The sequence below is a fragment of the Oncorhynchus keta genome, unplaced genomic scaffold (assembly GCF_023373465.1).
Source record: "Oncorhynchus keta strain PuntledgeMale-10-30-2019 unplaced genomic scaffold, Oket_V2 Un_contig_7692_pilon_pilon, whole genome shotgun sequence".
NCBI lineage: Eukaryota > Metazoa > Chordata > Actinopteri > Salmoniformes > Salmonidae > Oncorhynchus > Oncorhynchus keta.
In genome coordinates, this window is record NW_026289619.1 from 1 (window position 1) to 20000 (window position 20000).

The 20000-nt window shown below is 44.4% G+C and overlaps 1 protein-coding gene and 1 long non-coding RNA gene across 42 annotated transcripts in view; one reads left to right on the forward strand and one right to left on the reverse strand.

Moving 5' to 3' along the window:
* The first annotated feature begins 1503 nt into the window (after positions 1 to 1503).
* LOC118372661 (brain-specific angiogenesis inhibitor 1-associated protein 2-like protein 1) overlaps positions 1504 to 20000 on the forward strand; it is a 33887-nt gene continuing 15390 nt past the window's right edge. Inside the window, exons 1-7 of one of the 38 annotated variants that reach the window (XM_052511914.1) lie at positions 1504 to 1687; positions 1971 to 2553; positions 2692 to 2915; positions 2980 to 3218; positions 3345 to 3573; positions 7065 to 7127; positions 7314 to 7491. In XM_052511914.1, the coding sequence (XP_052367874.1) occupies positions 3158 to 3218; positions 3345 to 3573; positions 7065 to 7127; positions 7314 to 7491 (531 nt within the window). In that variant the 5' untranslated portion in view covers positions 1504 to 1687; positions 1971 to 2553; positions 2692 to 2915; positions 2980 to 3157. Of the gene's footprint in view, positions 1688 to 1970; positions 2554 to 2691; positions 3219 to 3344; positions 3574 to 7064; positions 7128 to 7313; positions 7492 to 20000 lie in introns of those variants that run through there. The other 37 variants (XM_052511921.1, XM_052511927.1, XM_052511923.1 and 34 more) reach the window with 37 other exon arrangements.
* LOC127926517 (uncharacterized) lies at positions 7504 to 9418 on the reverse strand. 4 transcript variants are annotated; one of them, XR_008124329.1, is made up of 4 exons: positions 8702 to 9418; positions 8492 to 8659; positions 7820 to 8449; positions 7504 to 7735 (listed from the first exon to the last, which is right to left on the reverse strand). It is a non-coding gene; the product is annotated as an uncharacterized LOC127926517 (long non-coding RNA). The 4 variants fall into 4 exon arrangements; XR_008124332.1 differs by having other exon boundaries at positions 7504 to 8407; positions 8492 to 8575; XR_008124330.1 differs by having other exon boundaries at positions 7504 to 8449; positions 8492 to 8575.

The following is a 20000-nucleotide window of genomic DNA, read 5'->3' on the forward strand; positions in this document are numbered from 1 at the left end:
TCAGCATGTCTGCTACTGTCACCTCCCTAGCCCTCATCTATTCTTCTCTGTCAGCATGTCTGCTACTGTCACCTCCCTAGTCCTCATCTATTCTTCTCTGTCATGCATGTCTAGCCCTCATCTATTCTTCTCTGTCAGCATGTCTGCTACTGTCACCCCTCGTCCTCATCTATTCTTCTCTGTCAGCATGTCTGCTACTGTCACCTCCCTCCCTAGCCCTCATCTATTCTTCTCTGTCAGCATGTCTGCTACTGTCACCTCCCTAGCCCTCATCTATTCTTTCTGTCAGCATGTCTGCTACTGTCACCTCCCTAGCCCTCATCTATTCTTCTCTGTCATCATGTCTGCTACTGTCACCTCCCTAGCCCTCATCTATTCTTCTCTGTCATCATGTCTGCTACTGTCACCTCCCTAGTCCTCATCTATTCTTTCTGTCAGCATGTCTGCTACTGTCACCTCCCTAGTCCTCATCTATTCTTCTCTGTCAGCATGTCTGCTACTAGCCCTCATCTACCTCAGCATGTCTGCTACTGTCACCTCCCTAGCCCTCATCTATTCTTCTCTGTCAGCATGTCTGCTACTGTCACCTCCCTAGCCCTCATCTATTCTTCTCTGTCAGCATGTCTGCTACTGTCACCTCCCTAGCCCTCATCTATTCTTCTCTGTCAGCATGTCTGCTACTGTCACCTCCCTAGCCCTCATCTATTCTTCTCTGTCAGCATGTCTGCTACTGTCACCTCCCTAGCCCTCATCTATTCTTCTCTGTCAGCATGTCTGCTACTGTCACCTCCCTAGCCCTCATCTATTCTTCTCTGTCAGCATGTCTGCTGTCACCTCCCTGTCACCTCAGCATGTCTGCTAGCCCTCATCTATTATTCTCTGTCAGCCTGTCTGCTACTGTCACCTCCCTAGCCCTCATCTATTCTTCTCTGTCAGCCTGTCTGCTACTGTCACCTCCCTAGCCCTCATCTATTCTTCTCTGTCAGCCTGTCTGCTACTGTCACCTCCCTAGCCCTCATCTAGTCTTCTCTGTCAGCATGTCTGCTACTGTCACCTCCCTAGCCCTCATCTATTCTTCTCTGTCAGCCTGTCTGCTACTGTCACCTCCCTAGCCCTCATCTATTCTTCTCTGTCAGCCTGTCTGCTACTGTCACCTCCCTAGCCCTCATCTATTCTTCTGTCAGCATGTCTGCTACTGTCACCTCCCTAGCCCTCATCTATTCTTCTCCGTCAGCCATGTTAGATAATAAAACCCATTCCATTCCCTTGTACAGTATCCCTACAATACCTCTCTGTATCTCTGTCTCTACCTGCCACACAGAGATTAGAACGTCCAGCCAGCCTTTATCTCTGCTCCTCTCTTCACAATGCCCTTTCACTTCCTGATACCTACGGTGCTAGGCAGCTCTGATTGGCTGAGCTATGTCTGTGGCAAGACACGACTGTGTGATTGGTCAGTGCAGCAAGATATTTGCGTATGATTGGTCGTTGCAGTTGAGATAACAGCATGTCATTGGCCTGTTGTATTGTGCAGTGCCTGGAGACGCTGAGGTCAGGGCAGATGGACATGCAGAAGTTCATCGCCGACGGCTGCAAGGAGGCTCTGCTGGAGGAGAAGAGACGCTTCTGCTTCCTGGTGGACAAACACTGCACCTTCTCCTATCAGATCGCTGCCTTCCACGACAAGGTATTGGAACTATGCTACAGTGCCTCCTAGGTTCTCAGTCAGTAGAAAACCTGAACATGATTTCAATCCATTAAAATGATGGGGGTTTTAAGGGGGATGTGGGCTAGAGGCTAGGGGTGGAATTGGAACCAGATCGCACTAACTATTTCCATGAATTTACCATAACCACCATCTGTGTACCACGTTTATTATACAAATGTCTAGTGGGGTACCAAATCACAAATTCAAGGCTCCCATTCTACAGTAACTATTATGACTGCTGCTGTTCCTTCTCTGACCCCAGGCCAGAGACATGCTTTTCGGGAAGCTGCCCACCTGGCAGGACAAGTGTGGCGATGCCACCAACGTGCCCGAGAGCGTGATGTCTATGATTGAGGGTCTTCGCACCCCAGTGTCCATCACCCCCCAGGCCTCCCCCATCTCCCAGAGACACAGTAGGGTGAGAAGGCAGTCACTCATTCATTAACCATTTAGAAAACCATTTATTAATTAGAATATCTCATTCTGATTCAATGTGAGAGAGCGAGAGAACACAGCACAGATACCTTGTGATGACACTATGGCTTCACTGATTTAATCATAATAATGAAATGGTAAAAACCTGTAATACCTGTACTACTAATGTACCGCTACCAGTGGCAGGTTAACTGCTAATGTACCACTACCAGTGGCAGGTTAACTGCTAATGTACCACTACCAGTGGCAGGCTAACTACTAATGTACCACTACCAGTGGCAGGTTAACTACTAATGTACCACTACCAGTGGCAGGTTAACTGCTAATGTACCACTACCAGTGGCAGGTTAACTGCTAATGTACCACTACCAGTGGCAGGTTAACTGCTAATGTACCACTACCAGTGGCAGGTTAACTGCTAATGTACCACTACCAATGGCAGTACCACTACCAGTGGCAGGTTAACTGCTAATGTACCAGTGGCCTAATGTACCACTACCAGTGGCAGGTTAAGTGGCAGGTTACTAATGTACCACTACCAATGGCAGGTTAACTACTAATGTACCACTACCAGTGGCAGGTTAACTACTAATGTACCACTACCAGTGGCAGGTTAACTACTAATGTACCACTACCAGTGGCAGGTTAACTGCTAATGTACCACTACCAGTGGCAGGTTAACTGCTAATGTACCACTACCAGTGGCAGGTTAACTGCTAATGTACCACTACCAGTGGCAGGTTAACTGCTAATGTACCACTACCAGTGGCAGGTTAACTGCTAATGTACCACTACCAGTGGCAGGTTAACTACTAATGTACCACTACCAGTGGCAGGTTAACTACTAATGTACCACTACCAGTGGCAGGTTAACTACTAACAACAGTACATTCTAGCACTCATACTATCCCCTTCCTGTGTTCCACTTCCTATGGTCAGAGCAACTCCATATTCCGGGACACAGTTCCACCCCCTGCCCCGGCACTGAAGGCTCAGACCAGCCCATTGGCCAGTATGTTCACGCAGGACACACCCACAACAAACTCAGTCACCAGAGAGACTGAGAGTGGCACAGGTAGTGTGTGTTCGGATGCGTGTGTGTGTGTGTTCGTATGTCCTGATCGCTGGTATGTGTGTTTGTATGTGGGTGCATGCATGGACCTGTGTACATGCCTGTATATTAACCCTTCTCTCTCTCCAGACTACAGGGACAATGGAGGGGAGGAGAGTGGCGGTCTAGGTCCCAGGTCAGTGTCTGTGGCTACAGGACTCAACAACATTGTGAAGAGACCCAGGGTCCGCACCATCTTCCCCCACACCTCTGGGACCAACTCTACGCTGCTCAGCTTTGACGAGGGAGACATCATCACCCTGCTCATACCTGATGAGAGGGACGGATGGCTCTACGGAGAACTGGAGAAAACCAGGCAGTATGTTAGAGAGACACATACGGCACACACACACACACACACACACACACACACACACACACACACACACACACACACACACACACACACACACACTAGGGCTGGGCAAAATGGCCAAAATATCATATTATTTTTCACATTTTTGACAGTATTTTCTGTTTTTGATTAATAAAAGTTCTATATTTGCTTTATGAGTAGTGTGTGACAACACATATATTCTAAATGATTTCAATGGGTCTTTCTCCATTTGGAATGTTTTATACTGTTCAATTCAACTTCAACCTAAAATAATTTTGTATTATTTTCCATCCATTTCTGCATCCCTGCACTCATTTGAGATCATTTCCACACTGCCACAATATGGGGGAAAATACTAGGCCTTATTTTAACCAAATGTTGCAATTGCGATTTAGTTCATAACCCTTGGGCGAACTTTTGGAATCATTGAAATATAATGTTTATTCTATGGTTAGAATATAAATAATAGTGGGCATAATAGTGTTGTTTGGCATGACAACAAATGAAAATGCCATGGATGAGTTATTGTGACAGGGTAGGAACCAAAGTGATGTTCGGTGTTTCCTAGGGGACCATATGATCTTTGGCTACATTAAAACTTTATTCATATGGCCAACATATTCATGCTTCGCCAATTTCTCTTTGATTTAGAAGATACTGTTGCACAAACAACATGCTGATTTAAGCCTCCACTAGTCTTGGTATCAGGCTGTATTAGTTAGCTACGTTTGCTCTGACTCAGTCCTGGTATCAGGCTGTATTAGCTAGCTATGTTTGCTCTGACTCAGTCCTGGTATCAGGCTGTATTAGCTAGCTACGTTTGCTCTGACTCAGTCCTGGTATCAGGCTGTATTAGCTAGCTACGTTTGCTCTGACTCAGTTCTGGTATCAGGCTGTATTAGCTAGCTACGTTTGCTCTGACTCAGTCCTGGTATCAGGCTGTATTAGCTAGCTACGTTTGCTCTGACTCAGTCCTGGTATCAGGCTGTATTAGCTAGCTACGTTTGCTCTGACTCAGTTCTGGTATCAGGCTGTATTAGCTAGCTACGTTTGCTCTGACTCAGTTCTGGTATCAGGCTGTATTAGCTAGCTACGTTTGCTCTGACTCAGTCCTGGTATCAGGCTGTATTAGCTAGCTACGTTTGCTCTGACTCAGTCCTGGTATCAGGCTGTATTAGCTAGCTAAGTTTGCTCTGACTCAGTCCTGGTATCAGGCTGTATTAGCTAGCTACGTTTGCTCTGACTCAGTTCTGGTATCAGGCTGCATTAGCTAGCTACGTTTGCTCTGACTCAGTCCTGGTATCAGGCTGTATTAGCTAGCTAAGTTTGCTCTGACTCAGTCCTGGTATCAGGCTATATTAGCTAGCTACGTTTGCTCTGACTCAGTTCTGGTATCAGGCTGTATTAGCTAGCTACGTTTGCTCTGACTCAGTCCTGGTATCAGGCTGTATTAGCTAGCTACGTTTGCTCTGACTCAGTTCTGGTATCAGGCTGTATTAGCTAGCTACGTTTGCTCTGACTCAGTTCTGGTATCAGGCTGTATTAGCTAGCTACGTTTGCTCTGACTCAGTTCTGGTATCAGGCTGTATTAGCTAGCTACGTTTGCTCAGACTCAGTTCTGGTATCAGGCTGTATTAGCTAGCTACGTTTGCACTGACTCAGTACTTTCATTAGCTAGTTAGCTTGCCAGCTAACTAGAAAATACAAACTAGCTGTTAGAGATGTAAGAAACACAAACTAATATTGTAATTATAGAACGCTTGTGGATTTATATTAAGATCAAAGTGGAAACAACATCGTTGTCATCAACATTGTTGCATGTGCTGCATTGACCATGCAGACTGAACGAAAGTGTCTCATGGTCAAACAGCAACAAATGCACTCCTTGAGTGAAGGGGTGGGACTAGGTCTATGTCGTAAAGCAGCATGGAGAGAGAGAGAGCAGAGAGGGATGACTCGAGTAGCAGAGTAAACTATAAAAATTAACTTTACATACGGCGTATCACATTTAACAAACCAAACATTCAAATACTGTGATAGAAGGTAAAGTAAAAACCCAAACTGTTTCGTGCATCAATACCTGCATATAGTAAAATATGGTATACCGCCCAGCCCTAATGCACACACATGCATTTATACACACACCGCCAGCTGCTGTGTGCATGTGGTAGTTCCGGTCCTGATTAGAAGTTGATTTGATTGAGCTCCCCTTAACTGGACCACTCCAGGTGGGGCTGGCTGGGCGCCGTGCTCTGGGATCGTTAAGAGCTGCCTGGGAGCCGGCACACACTGGGGAATACAATCAGCACATGGCTGGAGGCAGAAAGACACAGAGGAGACAGGAGGGGAGGAGAGGGGGGAGAGGGGGGAGTGGGAGGAGAGGGGGAAAGAAGTAGAGAAAGGAGAAAATCACAGCCAAATGAATCTGATGTTTTTGCTGAATCAAGGCGCAAAATGAACTTTCTAAAGGTGTTGTATTCCTGACGTGATGCTGTACATGTTCTTTACAGATTCTACAGATGATGGACTCTTATATTGTCAAAAGCAGTGCACTAAATAGGGTGGCTTTTGGGATGTTACCTAGATATGTGCCATTGATACAGTGTAGGGTTCTTGTGGAGGTCCCTGCAGTGTGATATCATTGAGTTGATGAGACACCTATCTGTCACACCTCAGCCAGAGTGATGGATCTGGGTCAGTCACCTAGCAACACACACTGATAACATCCACATGTATCCCTCCACCACCATAGTGTGATGAAGAGTGTCATGGCCAGAAATTAAATACATTTAATTAATATCCTGTGAAAACATGAATAATTAATCATATATTCATTATGTTCACAAGGCTATATGACACAAATCTGTCATCTATGATTATTTGGTACCCTTTGAGACAGTAGACTGAGAGAATGAGAGACATGTGACTGAAATGTTGGCCTGGTTCCAGATCAGGTTAGTGAAATGTGATCACTACCTAAACCCTACAGCATGGTTCACTGTGGTGCTTTTAACAGGGAAGCTGGAAGTTGATACAGTACCCCAGCCTTTATGTATTCTAGTTAAACACTGGCCACACCCAGCTGCCCATTCTGAAGCCCAGTGAACAAATGGACAAATATGAACATTTCTCACAGGGATTTGTATGGAGTCAATGATTTGTCCATTCAGAGGCCTATGATGATTTATCTACCTTATTCTACCATAATGGCCTCAGTTCTCTCTCACCACCTGTTAGACAGCTATAGAGAGGTTGATGATACAGAATCCTGAAAAGGGGATTCTATTAAGCTGCTGCATGATGGAGTGGTGTGTAGAGAAGCAGGTTCCAGGGGATTGTGTACTTCAGTGTGGACGTCAATGTATTAGGAGTGTCTGAGGGTTATTCAGGGGCCTGTAGGAAAAAGCTGGGGAGATGGGAGTGTAATCCCCTGCCTCTTTCTCTCTCTCTCTCTCTGTTTGTCTGTGTTCCAGGAGGGGATGGTTTCCATCATCCTATTGCCGGGCATATTCAGAGCCAATAGTGAATAACAACAGGTAAGGGGACCACTCAAGCAGGCAGGCGCATGGGTGCGCACGCACACAGAGGTTTCATCCAGACTTGTTGTCTCATAGTGTTTCCTCTACTCTCCTAGTCTGATGACCTTTGCTGATCAGAATTCCCTCCTCTCCTTCATTCTTTCTCTCTTTTCTCTCTCTATCTCTCCCCCTCTCTCTCCACAGTGTGGGGGCTCCTCCCATGCGCAGTAAGAGCGTGGTGAACCTGCTCCACCAGGACACAGAGACAGATGATTCCTCCATGGTCCTCCCCCCTCCCGACTACAGCGACTTCCCCAAGAGGAGTGTCCTCCCGGGCAGCAAGCAGCACTCGCCCTCCCTCTCCGGCTCCTCTATACACACGGTCAGTCAGAGCTATGCAGTTACTAGCTACCTGCCCAGAGCTGATACTTACTACTTACTATACAGTTACTAGCTACCTGCCCAGAGCTGATACTTACTACTATACAGTTACTAGCTACCTGCCCAGAGCTGATACTTACTACTATACAGTTACTAGCTACCTGCCCAGAGCTGATACTTAGTACTATACAGTTACTAGCTACGTGCCCAGAGCTGATACTTAGTACTATACAGTTACTAGCTACCTGCCCAGAGCTGATACTTACTACTATACAGTTACTAGCTACCTGCCCAGAGCTGATACTTAGTACTATACAGTTACTAGCTACCTGCCCAGAGCTGATACTTACTACTATACAGTTACTAGCTACCTACCAAGAGCTGATACTTAGTACTATACAGTTACTAGCTACCTGACCAGAGCTGATACATAGTACTATACAGTTACTAGCTACCTGACCAGAGCTGATACTTACTACTATACAGTTACTAGCTACCTGCCCAGAGCTGATACTTACTACTATACAGTTACTAGCTACCTGCCCAGAGCTGATACTTAGTACTATACAGTTACTAGCTACCTACCAAGAGCTGATACTTAGTACTATACAGTTACTAGCTACCTGACCAGAGCTGATACATAGTACTATACAGTTACTAGCTACCTGACCAGAGCTGATACTTAGTACTATTCAGTTACTAGCTACCTGCCCAGAGCTGATACTTACTACTATACAGTTACTAGCTACCTACCAAGAGCTGATACTTAGTACTATACAGTTACTAGCTACCTACCAAGAGCTGATACTTAGTACTATACAGTTACTAGCTACCTGACCAGAGCTGATACTTAGTACTATTCAGTTACTAGCTACCTGACCAGAGCTGATACATAGTACTATATAGTTACTAGCTACCTGACCAGAACTGATACTTAGTACTATATAGTTACTAGCTACCTGACCAGAGCTGATACTTAGTACTATATAGTTACTAGCTACCTGACCAGAACTGATACTTAGTACTATACAGTTACTAGCTACCTGACCAGAGCTGATACTTAGTACTATACAGTTACTAGCTACCTGACCAGAGCTGATACTTAGTACTATACAGTTACTAGCTACCTGACCAGAGCTGATACTTAGTACTATACAGTTACTAGCTACCTGACCAGAGCTGATACTTAGTACTATTCAGTTACTAGCTACCTGACCAGAGCTGATACATAGTACTATATAGTTACTAGCTACCTGACCAGAACTGATACTTAGTACTATATAGTTACTAGCTACCTGACCAGAACTGATACTTAGTACTATACAGTTACTAGCTACCTGACCAGAGCTGATACTTAGTACTATACAGTTACTAGCTACCTGCCCAGAGCTGATACTTAGTACTATACAGTTACTGGCTACCTGACCAGAGCTGATACTTAGTACTATATAGTTACTAGCTACCTGACCAGAGCTGATACTTAGTACTATACAGTTACTAGCTACCTGACCAGAGCTGATACTTAGTACTATACAGTTACTAGCTACCTGCCCAGAGCTGATACTTAGTACTATTCAGTTACTAGCTACCTGACCAGAGCTGATACTTAGTACTATATAGTTACTAGCTACCTGACCAGAGCTGATACTTAGTACTATTCAGTTACTGGCTACCTGACCAGAGCTGATACTTAGTACTATACAGTTACTAGCTACCTGACCAGAGCTGATACTTAGTACTATACAGTTACTAGCTACCTGCCCAGAGCTGATACTTAGTACTATACAGTTACTAGCTACCTGACCAGAGCTGATAGCTAGTGACTGTATAGTACTAAGTACCTGACCAGAGCTGATAGCTAGTGACTGTATAGTACTAAGTACCTGACCAGAGCTGATAGCTAGTGACTGTATAGTACTAAGTACCTGACCAGAGCTGATAGCTAGTGACTGTATAGTACTACCTGACCAGAGCTGATAGCTAGTGACTGTATAGTACTAATACCAGACCACAACTGATAGCTAGTGACTGTATAGTACCTGACCAGAGCTGATAGCTAGTGACTGTATAGTACTAAGTACCTGACCACAGCTGATAGCTAGTGACTGTATAGTACTAAGTACCTGACCAGAGCTGATAGCTAGTGACTGTATAGTACTAAGTACCTGACCAGAGCTGATAGCTAGTGACTGTATAGTACTAAGTACCAGACCACAACTGATAGCTAGTGACTGTATAGTACTAAGTACCTGACCAGAGCTGATAGCTAGTGACTGTATAGTACTAAGTACCAGACCACAACTGATAGCTAGTGACTGTATAGTACTAAGTACCTGACCAGAGCTGATAGCTAGTGACTGTATAGTACTAAGTACCTGACCACAGCTGATAGCTAGTGACTGTATAGTACTAAGTACCTGACCAGAGCTGATAGCTAGTGACTGTATAGTACTAAGTACCTGACCAGAGCTGATAGCTAGTGACTGTATAGTACTAAGTACCTGACCACAGCTGATAGCTAGTGACTGTATAGTACTAAGTACCTGACCACAGCTGATAGCTAGTGACGTGTATAGTACTAAGTACCTGACCAGAGCTGATAGCTAGTGACTGTATAGTACTAAGTACCTGACCAGAGCTGATAGCTAGTGACTGTATAGTACTAAGTACCTGACCACAGCTGATAGCTAGTGACTGTATAGTACTAAGTACCTGACCACAGCTGATAGCTAGTGACTGTATAGTACTAAGTACCTGACCACAGCTGATAGCTAGTGACTGTATAGTACTAAGTACCTGACCACAGCTGATAGCTAGTGACTGTATAGTACTAAGTACCTGACCACAGCTGATAGCTAGTGACTGTATAGTACTAAGTACCTGACCAGAGCTGATAGCTAGTGACTGTATAGTACTAAGTACCTGACCAGAGCTGATAGCTAGTGACTGTATAGTACTAAGTACCAGACCACAACTGATAGCTAGTGACTGTATAGTACTAAGTACCTGACCAGAGCTGATAGCTAGTGACTGTATAGTACTAAGTACCAGACCACAACTGATAGCTAGTGACTGTATAGTACTAAGTACCTGACCAGAGCTGATAGCTAGTGACTGTATAGTACTAAGTACCTGACCAGAGCTGATAGCTAGTGACTGTATAGTACTAAGTACCTGACCACAGCTGATAGCTAGTGACTGTATAGTACTAAGTACCTGACCACAGCTGATAGCTAGTGACTGTATAGTACTAAGTACCTGACCAGAGCTGATAGCTAGTGACTGTATAGTACTAAGTACCAGACCACAGCTGATAGCTAGTGACTGTATAGTACCTGACCACAGCTGATAGCTAGTGACTGTATAGTACTAGTACCTGACCAGAGCTGATAGCTAGTGACTGTATAGTACTAAGTACCTGACCAGAGCTGATAGCTAGTGACTGTATAGTACTAAGTACCTGACCAGAGCTGATAGCTAGTGACTGTATAGTACTAAGTACCTGACCAGAGCTGATAGCTAGTGACTGTATAGTACTAAGTACCTGACCAGAGCTGATAGCTAGTGACTGTATAGTACTAAGTACCTGACCAGAGCTGATAGCTAGTGACTGTATAGTACTACCTGACCAGAGCTGATAGCTAGTGACTACTAAGTACCTGACCAGAGCTGATAGCTAGTGACTGTATAGTACTACCTGACCAGAGCTGATAGCTAGTGACTGTTAGTACTAGTGAGTACCTGACCAGAGCTGATAGCTAGTGACTAGTACTAAGTACCTGACCAGAGCTGATAGCTAGTGACTGTATAGTACTAAGTACCTGACCAGAGCTGATAGCTAGTGACTGTATAGTACTAAGTACCTGACCAGAGCTGATAGCTAGTGACTGTATAGTACTAAGTACCAGACCACAGCTGATAGAGTGACTGTATAGTACCTGACCACAGCTGATAGCTAGTGACTGTATAGTACTAAGTACCTGACCAGAGCTGATAGCTAGTGACTGTATAGTACTAAGTACCTGACCAGAGCTGATAGCTAGTGACTGTATAGTACTAAGTACCAGACCACAGCTGATAGCTAGTGACTGTATAGTACCTGACCACAGCTGATAGCTAGTGACTGTATAGTACTAAGTACCTGACCAGAGCTGATAGCTTGACTGTATAGTACTAAGTACCTGACCAGAGCTGATAGCTAGTGACTGTATAGTACTAAGTACCAGACCACAGCTGATAGCTAGTGACTGTATAGTACCTGACCACAGCTGATAGCTAGTGACTGTATAGTACTAAGTACCTGACCAGAGCTGATAGCTAGTGACTGTATAGTACTAAGTACCTGACCAGAGCTGATAGCTAGTGACTGTATAGTACTAAGTACCTGACCAGAGCTGAGTGACTGTATAGTACTAAGTACCTGACCAGAGCTGATAGCTTGACTGTATAGTACTACCTGACCAGAGCTGATAGCTAGTGACTGTATAGTACTAAGTACCTGACCAGAGCTGATAGCTAGTGACTAGTACTAAGTACCTGACCAGAGCTGATAGCTAGTGACTGTATAGTACTAAGTACCAGACCACAGCTGATAGCTAGTGACTGTATAGTACCTGACCAGAGCTGATAGCTAGTGACTGTATAGTACTAAGTAGCAGCTTGACTGTATAGTACTAAGTACCTGACCAGAGCTAGAGTGACTGTTAGTACTACCTGACCAGAGTTACTAGTGACTGTATAGTACCTACCTGACCAGAGCTGATAGCTAGTGACTGTATAGTACTAAGTACCTGACCAGAGCAGTTACTAGCTACCTGACCAGAGCTGAGTACTGTATAGTACTACCTGACCACAGCTGTTACTAGTGACTACCTGACCAGAGCAGAGTGACTGATAGTACTAAGTACCTGACCAGAGCTGATAGTAGTACTAGCTAAGTACCTGACCAGAGCTGATAGCTTAGTACTGTATAGTACTAAGTACCTGACCACAGCTTACTGACTGTATAGTACTAAGTACCTGACCAGAGCTGATGCTAGTGACTGTATAGTACTAAGTACCTGACCAGAGCTGATAGCTAGTACTATAGTACTAAGTTACTAGCTACCTGACCACAGCTGAGTGACTGTATAGTACCTGACCACAGCTGATAGCTAGTGACTAGCTACCTGACCAGAGCTGAGTGACTATAGTACTAAGTACCTGACCAGAGCTGTAGTACTGTATAGTACTACCTGACCAGAGTACCTGATGATAGCTAGTGACTGTATAGTACTAAGTACCTGACCAGAGCTGATACTAGTGACTGTATAGTACTAAGTACCTGACCAGAGCTGATAGCTAGTGACTGTATAGTACTAAGTACCAGACCACAGTACTATAGTACCTGACCACAGCTGATAGCTAGTGACTGTATAGTACTAAGTACCTGACCAGAGCTGATAGCTAGTGACTGTATAGTACTAAGTACCTGACCAGAGCTTAGCTAGTGACTATAGTACTGTACCTGACCAGAGCTGATACTAGTACTGTATAGTACTAAGTACCTGACCAGAGCTGATACTAGTGACTGTATAGTACTAAGTACCTGACCAGAGCTGATACTAGTACTATATAGTTACTAAGCTACCTGACCAGAGCTGATACTAGTGACTGTATAGTACTAATACCTGACCAGAGCTTAGTGACTGTAGCTACCTGACCAGAGCTGATAGCTAGTGACTGTATAGTACCTGACCAGAGCTGATAGCTAGTGACCAGACCTGACCAGAGCTGATAGCTAGTGACTGTATAGTACTAAGTACCTGACCACAGCTGATAGCTAGTGACTGTATAGTACTAAGTACCTGACCAGAGCTGATAGCTAGTGACTGTATAGTACTAAGTACCTGACCACAGCTGATAGCTAGTGACTGTATAGTACTACCTGACCAGAGCTGATAGCTAGTACTGTATAGTACTAAGTACCAGACCACAGCTGATAGCTAGTGACTGTATAGTACTAAGTACCTGACCAGAGCTGATAGCTAGTGACTGTATAGTAGTACCTAGCTGATAGCTAGTGACTTATAATACTAAGTACCTGACCAGAGCAGCTAGTGACTGATAGTACTAGTACCTGACCACAGCTTAGCTAGTGACTGTATAGTACTAAGTACCTGACCAGAGCTGATACTAGTGACTGTATAGTTACTAAGCTACCTGACCCAGAGTGACTGTATAGTACTAGTACTGACCACAGCTGATAGCTAGTACTAGTACCTGACCAGAGCTGATACTAGTGACTGTATAGTACTAAGTACCTGACCAGAGCTGATAGCTAGTGACTGTATAGTACTAAGTACCTGACCAGAGCTGATAGCTAGTGACTATGTATAGTACCTGACCACAGCTGATAGCTAGTGACTGTATAGTACTAAGTACCTGACCAGAGCTGATACTAGTGACTGTACTAAGTACCTGACCACAGCTGATAGCTAGTACTATAGTACTAGTACCTGACCACAGCTGATAGCTAGTGACTGTATAGTACTACCTGACCAGAGCTGATAGCTAGTGACTGTATAGTACTTACCTGACCAGAGCTGATAGCTAGTACTGTATAGTACTGTACCAGACCACAGCTGATAGCTAGTGACTGTATAGTACTAAGTACCTGACCACAGCTGATAGCTAGTGACTGTATAGTACCTGACCACAGCTGATACCTGACCAGAGCTGATAGCTAGTGACTATAGTACTAAGTACCAGACCACAGCTGATAGTGACTGTATAGTACCAGACCACAGCTGTAGCTAGTGACTGTATAGTACCTGACCACAGCTGATAGCTAGTGACTGTATAGTACTAAGTACCTGACCACAGCTGATAGCTAGTGACTGTATAGTACCTGACCACAGCTGACAGCTTGACTGTATAGTACTAAGTACCTGACCAGAGCTGATAGCTAGTGACTGTATAGTACTAAGTACCAGACCACAGCTGATAGCTAGTGACTGTATAGTACTAAGTACCTGACCAGAGCTGATAGCTAGTGACTGTATAGTACTAAGTACCTGACCAGAGCTGATAGCTAGTGACTGTATAGTACTAAGTACCTGACCAGAGCTGATAGCTAGTGACTGTATAGTACTAAGTACCTGACCAGAGCTGATAGCTAGTGACTGTATAGTACTAAGTACCAGACCACAACTGATAGCTAGTGACTGTATAGTACTAAGTACCTGACCAGAGCTGATAGCTAGTGACTGTATAGTACTAAGTACCTGACCAGAGCTGATAGCTAGTGACTGTATAGTACTAAGTACCTGACCAGAGCTGATAGCTAGTGACTGTATAGTACTAAGTACCTGACCAGAGCTGATAGCTAGTGACTGTATAGTACTAAGTACCTGACCACAGCTGATAGCTAGTGACTGTATAGTACCTGACCAGAGCTGATAGCTAGTGACTGTATAGTACTAAGTACCTGACCAGAGCTGATAGCTAGTGACTGTATAGTACTAAGTACCTGACCAGAGCTGATAGCTAGTGACTGTATAGTACTAAGTACCTGACCAGAGCTGATAGCTAGTGACTGTATAGTACTAAGTACCTGACCAGAGCTGATAGCTAGTGACTGTATAGTACTAAGTACCTGACCAGAGCTGATAGCTAGTGACTGTATAGTACTAAGTACCTGACCAGAGCTGATAGCTAGTGACTGTATAGTACTAAGTACCTGACCAGAGCTGATAGCTAGTGACTGTATAGTACTAAGTACCTGACCAGAGCTGATAGCTAGTGACTGTATAGTACTAAGTACCTGACCAGAGCTGATAGCTAGTGACTGTATAGTACTAAGTACCTGACCAGAGCTGATAGCTAGTGACTGTATAGTACTAAGTACCTGACCAGAGCTGATAGCTAGTGACTGTATAGTACTAAGTACCTGACCAGAGCTGATAGCTAGTGACTGTATAGTACTAAGTACCTGACCAGAGCTGATAGCTAGTGACTGTATAGTACTAAGTACCTGACCACAGCTGATAGCTAGTGACTGTATAGTACTAAGTACCTGACCAGAGCTGATAGCTAGTGACTGTATAGTACTAAGTACCTGACCAGAGCTGATAGCTAGTGACTGTATAGTACTAAGTACCTGACCAGAGCTGATAGCTAGTGACTGTATAGTACTAAGTACCTGACCAGAGCTGATAGCTAGTGACTGTATAGTACTAAGTACCTGACCTTATCTTTGGTTCTGTATCATTTCAGTCCTTCTCCATTGTCAGTTGTGTAAACAGGAGAGTTGGCTGATGTTTACATGTGCTTCCTGTCTGCACATAAGATGTTTATTTTAATAACACATATAACACCGTAACAATACTTAATAAACACTTAATAACAGCACTTACTGATTACAAGCCACATCAAACCATTAGCACATCCTAATTCCCTAAAAGTTGTCTATACAGTATTTGATGCCTCATATTTGTGAAACCTGTATTGGATAGGATAAGATGTTACTGTATGGTACAGTATAACAGATCATAGCATTGTATAAGACCATGGATAAGAGGATTTCCCCTTGAGCCAGTATAGTAATACAGTATAGTATTTTAATACAGTATAGTTATATAGTATAGTATTTTAATACAGTATAGTAATATAGTATAGTAATACAGGATAGTAATACAGTATAGTATTTTAATACAGTATAGTAATACATTATATTAATACATTCCCGGCCTGTTGGACACCCTTGCGTCTGGGAACCTCTGTCCCACAAAAGGGCTGCTGGGCTGCGGTAGAGAAGGACAGGGCTGGGCCTAGCCTGGAGGTTGTTTAAGCTAAAATACAGTAGTTTTGAATGACAGAGAAGTGTTGGCAATACCTGCAGGTGTAAAGTAGTTACAATGCATTGTGGGTCACGCCATCCGTGTCTAATGCTCAACCTACACTCTAGCAATGCTCTCAACTAACTCTTGCTTTTGCATGTATTCAAAGCCATCAGTCAAAGTTGTGGGTTTTCAAAGTGCAAAAGGCCAATCCGAGGTTGTTTGTGCTTCCCGATCCTGGCTGAATGGAAATTTATGGTAAGAAGCCTAAACACCTGCTGGCATTGGTTTGGCTGAAGGCATACAAAGAGAGAGACTCTGTCTCCTGTTTAAACTTGTGCAAGCTATAATATGTACATGTGTGTATTTAACTCTGGTCAAACAACTCCTGTTTTCCCTGTGCAAAATGCTACATAGAACCAAGCAAGCAGTGAAAGTCCCAGTTAATGTGAAGTTATGCAGGATCACTCCATCCCATTTCACTAAAGCAGAAACAGCTATTGAAGCCAGACTCCTTAAAACCCCTAAAAGACATGGAGAAGCTCTCCATTGTGTTCAGTTGGTCCTGGGGCCGCCAGTTCCTCTTCGATGTGACATGTGATTTAACCCTCGCTACCCTGGCTCTCCTTTTAGTGTAATGTCAGCACCCAGAATCACATCTCCCACTACTCCATGACGTCCGTCACAAGAGACTACTTTTAGTGTAATGTCAGCACCCAGAATCACACCTCCCACTACTCCATGATGTCCGTCAGCACCCAGAATCACATCTCCCACTACTCCATGACGTCCGTCACAAGAGACTACTTTTAGTGTAATGTCAGCACCCAGAATCACACCTCCCACTACTCCATGATGTCCGTCAGCACCCAGAATCACATCTCCCACTACTCCATGGCGTCCGTCACAAGAGACTACTTTTAGTGTAATGTCAGCACCCAGAATCACATCTCCCACTACTCCATGACGTCCGTTACAAGAGACTACTTTTAGTGTAATGTCAGCACCCAGAATCACATCTCCCACTACTCCATGACGTCCGTCACAAGAAACTACTTTTAGTGTAATGTCAGCACCCAGAATCACATCTCCCACTACTCCATGACGTCCTTCACAAGAGACTACTTTTAGTGTAATGTCAGCACCCATAATCACATCTCCCACTACTCCATGATGTCCGTCAGCACCCAGAATCACATCTCCCACTACTCCATGACGTCCTTCACAAGAGACTACTTTTAGTGTAATGTCAGCACCCAGAATCACATCTCCCACTACTCCATGACGTCCTTCACAAGAGACTACTTTTAGTGTAATGTCAGCACCCAGAATCACATCTCCCACTACTCCATGACAGAATCACATCTCCCACTACTCCATGACGTCACAAGAGACTACTTTTAGTGTAATGTCAGCACCCAGAATCACATCTCCCACTACTCCATGACGTCCTTCACAAGAGACTACTTTTAGTGTAATGTCAGCACCCAGAATCACACCTCCCACTACTCCATGATGTCCGTCAGCACCCAGAATCACATCTCCCACTACTCCATGACGTCCTTCACAAGAGACTACTTTTAGTGTAATGTCAGCACCCAGAATCACATCTCCCACTACTCCATGACGTCCTTCACAAGAGACTACTTTTAGTGTAATGTCAGCACCCAGAATCACACCTCCCACTACTCCATGATGTCCGTCAGCACCCAGAATCACATCTCCCACTACTCCATGACGTCCTTCACAAGAGACTACTTTTAGTGTAATGTCAGCACCCAGAATCACATCTCCCACTACTCCATGACGTCCTTCACAAGAGACTACTTTTAGTGTAATGTCAGCACCCAGAATCACATCTCCCACTACTCCATGACGTCCTTCACAAGAGACTACTTTTAGTGTAATGTCAGCACCCAGAATCACATCTCCCACTACTCCATGACGTCCTTCACAAGAGACTATTTTTAGTGTAATGTCAGCACCCATAATCACATCTCCCACTACTCCATGATGTCCGTCAGCACCCAGAATCACATCTACCACTACTCCATGACGTCCTTCACAAGAGACTACTTTTAGTGTAATGTCAGCACCCAGAATCACATCTCCCACTACTCCATGACGTCCTTCACAAGAGACTACTTTTAGTGTAATGTCAGCACCCATAATCACATCTCCCACTACTCCATGACGTCCGTCACAAGAGACTACTTTTAGTGTAATGTCAGCACCCAGAATCACATCTCCCACTACTCCATGACGTCCTTCACAAGAGACTACTTTTAGTGTAATGTCAGCACCCAGAATCACACCTCCCACTACTCCATGATGTCCGTCAGCACCCAGAATCACATCTCCCACTACTCCATGACGTCCTTCACAAGAGACTACTTTTAGTGTAATGTCAGCACCCAGAATCACACCTCCCACTACTCCATGATGTCCGTCAGCACCCAGAATCACATCTCCCACTACTCCATGACGTCCTTCACAAGAGACTACTTTTAGTGTAATGTCAGCACCCAGAATCACATCTCCCACTACTCCATGACGTCCTTCACAAGAGACTACTTTTAGTGTGATGTCAGCACCCAGAATCACATCTCCCACTACTCCATGACGTCCTTCACAAGAGACTATTTTTAGTGTAATGTCAGCACCCATAATCACATCTCCCACTACTCCATGATGTCCGTCAGCACCCAGAATCACATCTACCACTACTCCATGACGTCCTTCACAAGAGACTACTTTTAGTGTAATGTCAGCACCCAGAATCACATCTCCCACTACTCCATGACGTCCTTCACAAGAGACTACTTTTAGTGTAATGTCAGCACCCATAATCACATCTCCCACTACTCCATGACGTCCGTCACAAGAGACTACTTTTAGTGTAATGTCAGCACCCAGAATCACATCTCCCACTACTCCATGACGTCCTTCACAAGAGACTACTTTTAGTGTAATGTCAGCACCCATAATCACATCTCCCACTACTCCATGATGTCCGTCAGCACCCAGAATCACACCTCCCACTACTCCATGATGTCCGCCATGTGTGGGTGTGTGTGGCCATTATTATGCCTTGCTATCAGTGTACACTGAGTGTACAAAACATTGAGAACATCTTCCTAATATTTTGCCCTCAGAACAGCCACAATTGGTCTGGCCATGGACGCTACAAGGTGTTGAAAGCGTTCCACAGGAATGCTGGTCCATGTTGACTCTGAAGCTTCCCACAGATTTTTTTTGGTCAAGTTTCCTGGATGTCCTTTGGGTGGTGGACCATTCTTGACACACACAGGAAACTGTTGAGCGTGAAAAACCCAGCAGCGTTGCAGTTCTTAACACAAACCATTGCGCCTGGCACCTACTACCATAACCTGTTCAAAGGCACATACATTTTTTGTCTTGCCCATTCACCCTCTGAATGGTACACATACACAATCTATGTCTCAATTGTCTCAAGGGTTAAAAATCCTTCTTGAACCTGTCTCCTCCCCTTCATCTACACTAATTGAAGTGGATTTAACAGGTGACATCATATCTTTCACCTGGTCAGTCTGTCCTGGAAATGTTCATAATGTTTTGTACACTCAGTGTACATACATCTGGTGGCACGGCTCCGGCCCAGCCTTCCATTGGATTCCACTCTGGGTGAACCTGACACCTGGAACCTGACACT